This window comes from Benincasa hispida, chromosome 1 (genome assembly GCF_027475165.1).
Source record: "Benincasa hispida cultivar pf3 chromosome 1, pf3_genome.v1.1, whole genome shotgun sequence".
NCBI lineage: Eukaryota > Viridiplantae > Streptophyta > Magnoliopsida > Cucurbitales > Cucurbitaceae > Benincasa > Benincasa hispida.
In genome coordinates, this window is record NC_143478.1 from 5419194 (window position 1) to 5428585 (window position 9392).

General features: G+C 33.0%; 1 protein-coding gene across 2 annotated transcripts; it reads right to left on the bottom strand.

The window, feature by feature from the left end:
* Positions 1 to 108: 108 nt before the first annotated feature.
* EMB1067 (RNA 2'-phosphotransferase, Tpt1 / KptA family) lies at positions 109 to 4415 on the bottom strand. Of its 2 annotated transcripts, XM_039037188.2 has the most exons (9): positions 4145 to 4410; positions 3891 to 4004; positions 2771 to 2918; positions 2321 to 2410; positions 1910 to 1964; positions 1630 to 1752; positions 809 to 865; positions 553 to 691; positions 109 to 465 (listed from the first exon to the last, which is right to left on the bottom strand). In XM_039037188.2, exons 1-8 carry the CDS (start codon positions 4312 to 4314, stop codon positions 567 to 569), a joined length of 882 nt encoding a protein of 293 aa, XP_038893116.1. In that variant the 5' UTR covers positions 4315 to 4410; the 3' UTR covers positions 109 to 465; positions 553 to 566. The 2 variants fall into 2 exon arrangements, with proteins under 2 accessions (XP_038893116.1, XP_090161715.1); XM_090305589.1 differs by having other exon boundaries at positions 109 to 691; positions 4145 to 4415.
* Between the last annotated feature and the right edge of the window lie 4977 nt (positions 4416 to 9392).

Genomic DNA, 9392 nt, shown 5'->3' on the forward strand with positions numbered 1-9392 from the left:
CGAACCTTTTTTTCCTAGTTTAAAGAGTAGAAATTCATACCTCAGACATCTTAATCGAGGGTATATTCTCATGGCTATTAAGGATATCAGAAAGTATAGAAACTAAAATTTTCCACCACCATCAAAATGACAAAACATATAAAAAAAAATGAGTTAATATACAAACAAAACAAGTCCTGTGTGTATGTTTGTATACATAAGAATCGTTAGCAATACCCATGACTGACTGAGACAATCTCCAATGAGGCAAAGCATCATCATCATCAGTGAACTTGTGACATTAAAATGACTTACATTACTTCACCAAGAAATTTGTACTTGTTGCCAAACCTTCATAAATGATTCACCAAGAAGTTCATACAACGGACGGTACTGTTTGCAGCCAAGCTCAATGCAAAAATTTCCCAAGCTCCAAATTCAAAGGAAACTTGTGTCATTAAACTATTTAAGTTAGCACAGGACAATCTGGTTCAAATCAAACATTGAATGTTTTAATAGCCTTATTTAGATTAAGACATAACTCATCTTTTCAAGAAATGATCAATCATGTACCATCTGATCCAGGCTCAAAAAGGAATAGGTTGTCGATTTGGCCATGACTCAATTTTTTGGAAGTATTTTACTGCCACCACCCCATCGAAACCTTCAGTCAGAATGACCTTGTTGTCTGAAATGTAAAGCTTCATTCCATCTGAAATATAATGTTTTTAGCAAAAACAGATATCACTGATGAGTGATCATCACGTTTCATTCACTTATTGTTATACCTTAATTATATAAATGAAAAGAAAAGAGTGTTCAAGAGTACCATCTAGCGCTTTTTTGACATCGAGAAAGATTAAAATGTTGACATCGCGTCTCATGCCTGTCAGAAATTAAAAAATAATAAGAAAAAGAAACTTAGCTTCATCTCCCAAATTTTGGTTCACTGTATGACTAAGTATCTGATATGCATTGGGAAGTAACATAGTGTTGAAGTATTTAAATCTCATAGAAGTTCAAGAGGTTTATCTCTCCAAAGGCTAGAAACTATTTCCATCTTCAACTTACTAAAACTAACTAAACTCTTTCCCTCTCCCCTTCTTGTATATGTAAGTTTTTCAGAATCATGCCCAGCTCTCGACATCTAACAAACCAACTTCAAACTAGTTTGCTAACTTTGATACGATAATATTAACAAACGATGACTAAAAGATGACCCTAACTACCCCAATTAACTACTTTCCTTTGCCCACAACATCCCATTTTCCCTTCTTAGATCCAAGCTTCTTCCTCCTAATGCAAGTAAAACGACCTGATGGCCTCATATTCATGTCAGTATCCTTTACTTTTATCTTATATAATCATGGATATATGAAAATGGTCGAGAACATCTATTTCATGGATCCTTTTCCTTTTACTCTTGAAAATTTTAACATCAATAGCAATACCCAGACTTAAGTTATTTCATTTGCTTTTGAAGAAACTTAGATGCAAACCCTACACTTGGCCCTCATTTTCTATTTGCAAAGAGATAAATGGGTGAAGATGTGCAATTGCAGAAGCCACTAATTGCCAATCAAAGTGACATCATGATTTTATTGGATAAATTCTTCAGGTAAATGTAACAATTAGATTTTCTTAACTTACCACTGATAACCTCCCCATCTGTTGGCAAACCACATGAGAAGTGAACATGCAATCTTTTCATGCGTTTCAAACCAGATTCCAGAATTGATTCCAAATTCTTCTTGTAAGTACCATGTACACATACTGTCACGTAGAGTGGGAGAAAATAAAGAGAGTGAATGATTGAATAACAAAAGTCGAAGTTTAAAATGTATCAATACTCACATCATCATGCACATCAAGGAGGAAAGGATAACATATGGAAAAAAGTAGAAAATTTAAGGGCATTGAATCATAATACCTGGGACCTCCTCAGCCGAAAGAATTGGTTTTAATAAGCTTTCAGTTTCAACCACCTGCAGAGGAAGTTTTTTCCTTTGATGATGGTGTAGACGAAATAGCCAATTTGATTCCATTATCACAATCTTACAAGAGGTGGGAAAGTCTTACATAAACAATCCTATATAGTGAAACAATTTACCTATCTTACAAGGCTGATAGATTGCAACAAAATACACAAACAATATCAAACAAGGTGAAATGGATTTTTCATTCCATAGGTAAGTCAATATCAAAAAGCATCAAATGCATTTAACCTAACGTGAAGCAATCAATAATTTTCCAATCAATCAGCTCGATTGACAGTCCCCCAACATTTTCTAAAAAGCCTTTAACCTAACATATTCGATGGTTTATAAAGAAAGAAAATAACCGCGACTGTATGGCCTTGGTTTGCTCGAATCAAGAGTTCTCCATTCTCTTCCAGGAGGCTGAAACGCTGCTTATTATCCTTCCTAACAGCCTGACATTGAAAAGAAAAACTATTTGTCAATGCTAGATGCTTGCAGAAATAAAAACAAACTGCCAATTAACAAGTTGTCAGGGGGAAAAGAAAATACATTAGTGGAACTAATTGAGAGGGGCAAAAACAAAAAATAAGCATGGATAAATGAATCAAAACTGCAGTGTCAAGCAGATGTATGGTGAAGTTTTAATTGAGCTTAGCAGATAAATAATACTCTAGAGGTAAGGGATCAAGATAAATAGATGAATCACATTCAACAGCATTGTTGAGCAATGGAAAACCTATGTTACATATAAGTTTGATTCTACAAATTAGATTGATGCTAAAGCAAGTAAAGAAGAAAACTATTCGACCAACCTCCCTTATGTCATCAATTGTGTGCGATCTCAGTGGGGTATTAGCAAATGTTTTCAAATTCAACTTTAGCAAATCCTGAACCTTGACATATCCATCACTCCTCATATTCAAGTTTAACTCGGCAGCCATATGGCGCAAGATACGTGTCCTGAAGTTCATTATGATCAAATATCATTCGATAAAAAATAAACCTTATCACGCTGCAGTTAAAATCAGATCTTACATGCATTATGCATAACTTTTGAATTCCTCTCAAACATCTACTTCGGCTTATTCATTCTTCACCAGCCAATCATAAACAGTAATATATAGGAACCCTCACAACAACTTAGCTCAAAATTGTAAATAAACCACCCCAAATTATAAAGTTATAGTGTCAAGTGGTAGTACTACCAAAAGGGAATACAACATTAAGATGATGAGACTATATTCTACTCCCTTCGAAAATTTCTCAAGCTTATACGTGCATAATAGATTAAGTACATTTGATTTAAGGTTACCATTTTAAAGTTTGATCTTCCTATCCTGTGTACTTTCATATGTTTCCCCAAAAAATGATCATAGCCAACAAGTGGTGAAGAGAAAAGAGAATAAATTATCAAAATTCTATGTAATTAAGAGTTGAATTACCAATTGACCCAAAAGCTTAAGATGATGAGTAGAAGGTAAATTTAATACTATATCATCCAACACTCCCCTTACTTGTAGCCTTGAAATATGTAGAAGACCCAATTACTGGAAATCAATATCAATTGCAAAGAAAATAACATTGAAGAAGTTTGAATATAGTACCTCCCAGATACCACCTACTTAGATACCATGTAAATCACACCACCTGTTTCGATACCATGTAAATCACTAATTGACCTACAAGCTTAAGCTTAAATTTAATACTATATCATCTAGCATTAAGCTTCAACCTCATGAATCACTAATTGTAGATGTACTTTGTTTCACCATAGATAAACAACATTACTCAAAATTTACATATATATATATATATATAAATATACACAACCGTCCACACAACCTTCCATAAGCTTAGTAAGCAATAAGTTTGACAAGTAATCCGAGACAATTAACAGCTTAAACAAGATACCAATAGAGGAAATATTCTTACAAGAGTCTACCAAGAGCGTCAATTTTGTCTTTACCAGAACCGCCGCCTCCTCCGCCACGCCCCCTCGTTCTTTCTCTATCATTCCTCAAATCCAAGCCTCTTCCTCTTCCACCACTGATCGAAATAATCAGAACAAAGAACAGAATCAATAACCACCGGTAGAATTTCAACAAACACACATTAGAATTCCAGTTTCTAAAGTATGAAAAACAGAGCAGAGAAAACCATGAAGATGATGAAGGAGCATAATTAACCTTCTACTGGAATGGGCAAAAGAAGAAGAGGAGGAGGTATTGATCCTATCCATGGCGAATAGAGAAGGAGAGACGGGCAGGGGAATTGGATTGATGAGGACACGTGGAAGCAAAAGGGGGCGGCAGCGCAGAATTTTGATGCCGCAGTTGGTAACAACAGAAGCCCACATCGTGAAGGCCTGAAGGGAAAAAGGTTGAAGACGAAAGCTTTAGGAATCGCATGCAATTGCGGAGTAAGATTTTGCCATGGTAGAGATAATATCAAACGTACACGTTGCAGTTACAACATCGAACGGTTATCAATCAACGCACTTGGTGGGGCCAATTTCAAAGTTTAAATTCGGTACAGCAACGATTAAAATTTGATATGTATATTAATAAAATATATATATATTTTTTAAAAGGTATTGTAATTAAAGTGTGGGATGGAGAAATTGAACCTCAAACCTTGATGTCGATAGTATAAATATTATGCCAATTGAGCTACGCTCTTATTGGCGATATTAATAAAATATTGATATTAGTAAAAACAGGGTAATTAATCTATATTCTATATCTATACTCTAATAGATGGAGTAAAATTGGGAGAAATTTTAACTTCCCATTTTGCCCTCCGTTTTTAACAATATTTCTATTTTGTCCTCAACTCGTATTATTTAAGGGCAATTCTCAAATCAATCGACTCAAGTGTCTCTTGAGAATGATACCCTCTACTCTAATTCAAGTAGGGCAATTCACAAACCAATCTCTACACATTTGATAGAGAAAAAAATATCATCAAGGAAGATATCTCGTCTATATATATGAGATCTATATTTTATTTCATTTTTTAAAAAAATTAATTATGGATAAGAGATAATCAAAAGTTAAGAGAAATTAAGAAGAGTTTCAGGACATACAATGACTAGAAATTTGTTTATAGAGTTGCATGATATGTAACAACTAGAGGTTTGTTTATATTTTATATTGTTTTTCAAGTTTTCGTTTTACGATCAATTTATTTAGATTCAAAATAAAAATAGTTAACCAACGTGTGAAAATAAGTAAAGGTGTGAGAAAGGAAAGAATGGCATTTTTTCTTTTTAAGAAGTAAATGATGAACTATTCACCTTGATCATGCAAATTAAAATGCAGATTTTTTATAAGATTTTTTCTAATTTAGATATTTTTGTCTAAATCTGTTAAAGAATCTTTAAAAAGAATTTTTTTAAAGATATTAAATAAGGTATTTTGTTTGTTTTTTTGTTTTTTTTTTTTCTTAGTATTGTTTCTCTTCTCTTTAATGTTTATTTATGTAAATTAAAATGGAGAGAGATTTAGTTGATATACATTTATTACATTTTATAACAGTTTTATTTTATTTTGATATACATTTGTTTTTAATTCTAAGTTTTTTTTTTTTAAGATTGATAATGACAAATGTATTATAAATAAGGTATGTCGTCTATTTTTTTAGTATTATTTGTCATCAAGATGTATCTAGATTTGTTTCTTAGGTCATTTTAAAATACAATCGATAATTTTATAAGTTCGCTTTATTTTGATGTACACATTTTTTTATCTAAAAGAAATTCACATTTGTTTGTATTGGAAGTTGGAACATTGCTTTTTTGTTTGTGTATTTTGTGTCCATTTCTTTAATCTCTAGGGATTTCTTTTTTTAAGATTTTACAAATCAAAGATTTTATTTTTACTAATTGAGTAGGCAAGATTCATTTAATTTTTATATACAGTTGTTTTTAATCATTAGGTGTTTATTTTCAAGGTTTTATTGTGAAAAAAATCATCACATAAGGTTTATCATTTTTTTCTATATTTTTCTTTATAGTAAAAATATTTATTCCACCGAAAATATTATATATTTTTTTAGTTTATGTGATAAATTTAATCTATATATTTATTACTTTCGGATAATAATTTTCTTTCAGAAAAAAAAAAAAAAAATCTCTACTATATATATTAGAAGGGGCCATGAGAAGAAATTTTTTAACTCCCCTCTTTGTCTTTAAATTTTTTAATAATATCAATTTTATTCTGATGTCACACCCCTTCATTATATTAATTTTTAACTCCTCTTAATAACATGTCTATAGATATAGAAAATGAAGGAAAAGCGATTTTGAATTATTAAAAGTGATTTTGAAGTATATGATCTCATGTAGTTGGTATGATATGATTTTCATAGACGACTGAAAGTGGTTTTAAATTACTAATTATTGATATTATAAAAAAATGGTGTAAAATTGTGAAAAATTGGGGAAAAATCATGATTTAAACTTTTGTTTGAAAAAGTTAATATTTATTATAATATGTTACTGATTTCTAGTCAATCAAATTCCAAAATCATCAATTTTTTTATACTCTTAAAATCTCATTAAATGATTTTTATTTTTCTAAAACTAACTTTGTTTATTTGCTAAACATAATTATTTTAAAGTGAAGTAATTTTGACAATGACAAAAGTAGTCTTGGTCTTTCAAAAAGAAAAGAAAAAAAATGATATTGGTCATGCCAAAGTACTTACAAACATAGGCTTAGTAACATAGTTATAGGTTGACACATTTTTCTTGAGATTTATATTTGTCGAATCATTTTACCGCAATCATATTTCATATTCAATATAACCCAATAAACCATATATATTATTTTAGTTGTTATCTAATAGAGTGTCATTTCTCATTACATATAAGATGGTTTATTCCTCCAATTCTTCTATTATTTAGTCTGTTATTGGTTTTCCAATATGGGCTTTACACGTGTATTCATCTTCCTCTTTATACATGTTGATACTGTTCTCATTCAATATATAGAGAATGTTGATTCTGTTTCTCAACTTCCTATTTCTTCCTTATAATCTTTATGGTATCAGAGTGAAGCCTTCTTTTTATTTCTTCTTCTTAATCAATCAATTGATAATGGTATATGAAGAATCTTCCTCTTCATTTTCTCAACCACAGGTGAGCGAAACTATCCCACCCACACCTTCTACTCCTCTTCAAACACTGATGGTTACTTCTATCTATACTGCTAGACCCTTGAATGTGTCACTCTGTCGACCACAATTCTTCCAACATCAGTTTCCCAGCTCCCAAACTTATCCTCAACCTCTAGTTTATTCCCAATTGCCTCCCCCTAGTTACCCGTGAAGGAACTCTTATTCAAGAGTACCTATGAGCAGAAGAAAATCTTTCCAATTGATTGTGACAGAATTACCACATATACATTCAAACATACTAATATGCATTCATAATGCTAAAGAGATCGAGAGATCATACCAGTTGAAGACTTCTTCTTCACAGCGAATCTAAAACTAAATCATCTACCTTGAACAATCTCCACTCGAATAGAAGGAAACGAAGATGACACCACCACTCAGAGCCCTAAGTATTCTTAGAGTGAGAATCCAAAGTGTGGACTTTGTTCGGATTTGGTAGAGAAGAGGAGGAAGAGAAATTGTATACAACGATCAAGCAAGTGGGAGATGAGCTCGTCTATCGTATACATAAGATGCTTGATCGTTTAGGTGAAGTATACGATCGTGTAGGAAAAAGGTAAGCGATCATCTAAACGATCATGTAGGAAAAGAGTAAGCGATCGTCTAAACGGTCGTGTAGAAAAAACTAAACGATCGTCTACGATCGTTTAGTAAATATCGAGAGCTAAACGATCACTTAGGAAAAGGTAAACGATCATTCAGTAAATAGTGCGCGAGGGTGTAATCAGTAAACGATCGCTTAGCAATATCGTATAGGTAAGCAATCGTGCAGATACTATCGTATAAGCACTGATTTTCTAAGCGATGACACACTCTTTAACATAATATCCGCGCATCTCATGCTTAACACACCATGAGCTATTTATGCGTCTCAAAGTGGACGTCGTCCCATTTCCCTTTTAACCATCCAATGAATGTGATCTCATCATATTCATAACATATAAATTAATATCATATATTAATTATAGTATTTTCCTCCACTAGATATAAATCATATTTATATCCAATTTCCTCCAAATTAATGTATCTCATACATAAAGTTAATTATATCCTATATAATTGAACTCCCACTTGTCAATTTGAATATTTCAAACTGACCCCAAAAACTGACTCTCAACTTGTATCCAAGCTACCAAAGGGACCTTATGGACCTATGGCTCGAATCTCCAACAATATATGAATAGCTGACTAAACTCTTTAGTAACGATATCCACCATCCGTTAACTACCAGGCATTCCACTAAAGACCGACAGTTGAACTCTTCTTGCCATAGATCATCAGTACGATGACCCTTCACAGATGCTCATAATTACAGCAGGCCAATTTTCCGTTTTACCCCTGTAATTACATCTTCCTCCTTAAGTACCATCGATCCCTCTAATGAACAATACAACATAGTCTTACTATGTGTGAACACCTCTCAGACCATGAAAAGATATGTGGCGCCACATTGTTCAAACCCTGGAATCAACCCTTAAGAGAGCAATCTATCTACTTACCCCTGCTTTGGGGAAGGAGTGAACTTCATCTTGTGAAGCTGAGTTCCCAGCTCCCAAATCAGACGAATCCCCAAAGTGGTAGGTTTGGGTCGGCGCTCTAACCACTCGCACTCATGCAAATCAAAGGATCGCCCTCAATGGCAAGAGTTCCCAACTCACTCAAGATTGAGGTCATGTTACTACGGTCATCTTAGTGAAGTGAAGTCTCAGTCATGAACGGAGTTATATGACAAGACATTACCACTTCGAGGTCAGGTCTTATACAAACTCTTTCTATAAAACGCCCCCGATTGCATGTCCACTACACGAATGATCAGGATCAGACCATCTGTGACAAGTCACAACACTTGTAACAATTCCACAAAGCGGGCCACGTCCGTAGTGTTACCAAGATAAGGTTTCCCTCCTATATCCATATATTACAAACTCTTTTGGTTGTCACTTAAGACATGATCTACTTGTACATCACTATGTACATGTTTAAGAACCATGGATATTAAGTTTATTGGTTTGTGGTAAAATAAAAAACATCTAAATGTGTAAAGTCAAGAAGTGAGGTAAATATCGTATATATTATACATCACAAATGTTCTTACAAAGTTGTTTACAAACTACAGGACACGAGACTTTAGAGCACAAACCTCAGATTAAAGAAATTGTTGATCAGTTTGCTGCTATTGGAGAACCTATTTCTTATAGAGATTATTCAGGTTATATTTTAGATGGCTTGAGAGTCGAGTATAATGTCTTTGTT

What these genes read in the sequence shown, in the direction of transcription:
- EMB1067 (XM_090305589.1), bottom strand. Translation starts at nt 4,314, where the DNA reads ATGTGGGCTTCTGTTGTTACCAACTGCGGCATCAAAATTCTGCGCTGC. An exon ending in TTTGCCCATTCCAGTAGAAG is followed by an intron (nt 4,005 to 4,144) that starts GTTAATTATGCT and finishes TATTTCGATCAG; the next exon opens with TGGTGGAAGAGGAAGAGGCT. An exon ending in AGATGGGGAGGTTATCAGTG is followed by an intron (nt 866 to 1,629) that starts GTAAGTTAAGAA and finishes AATTTCTGACAG; the next exon opens with GCATGAGACGCGATGTCAAC.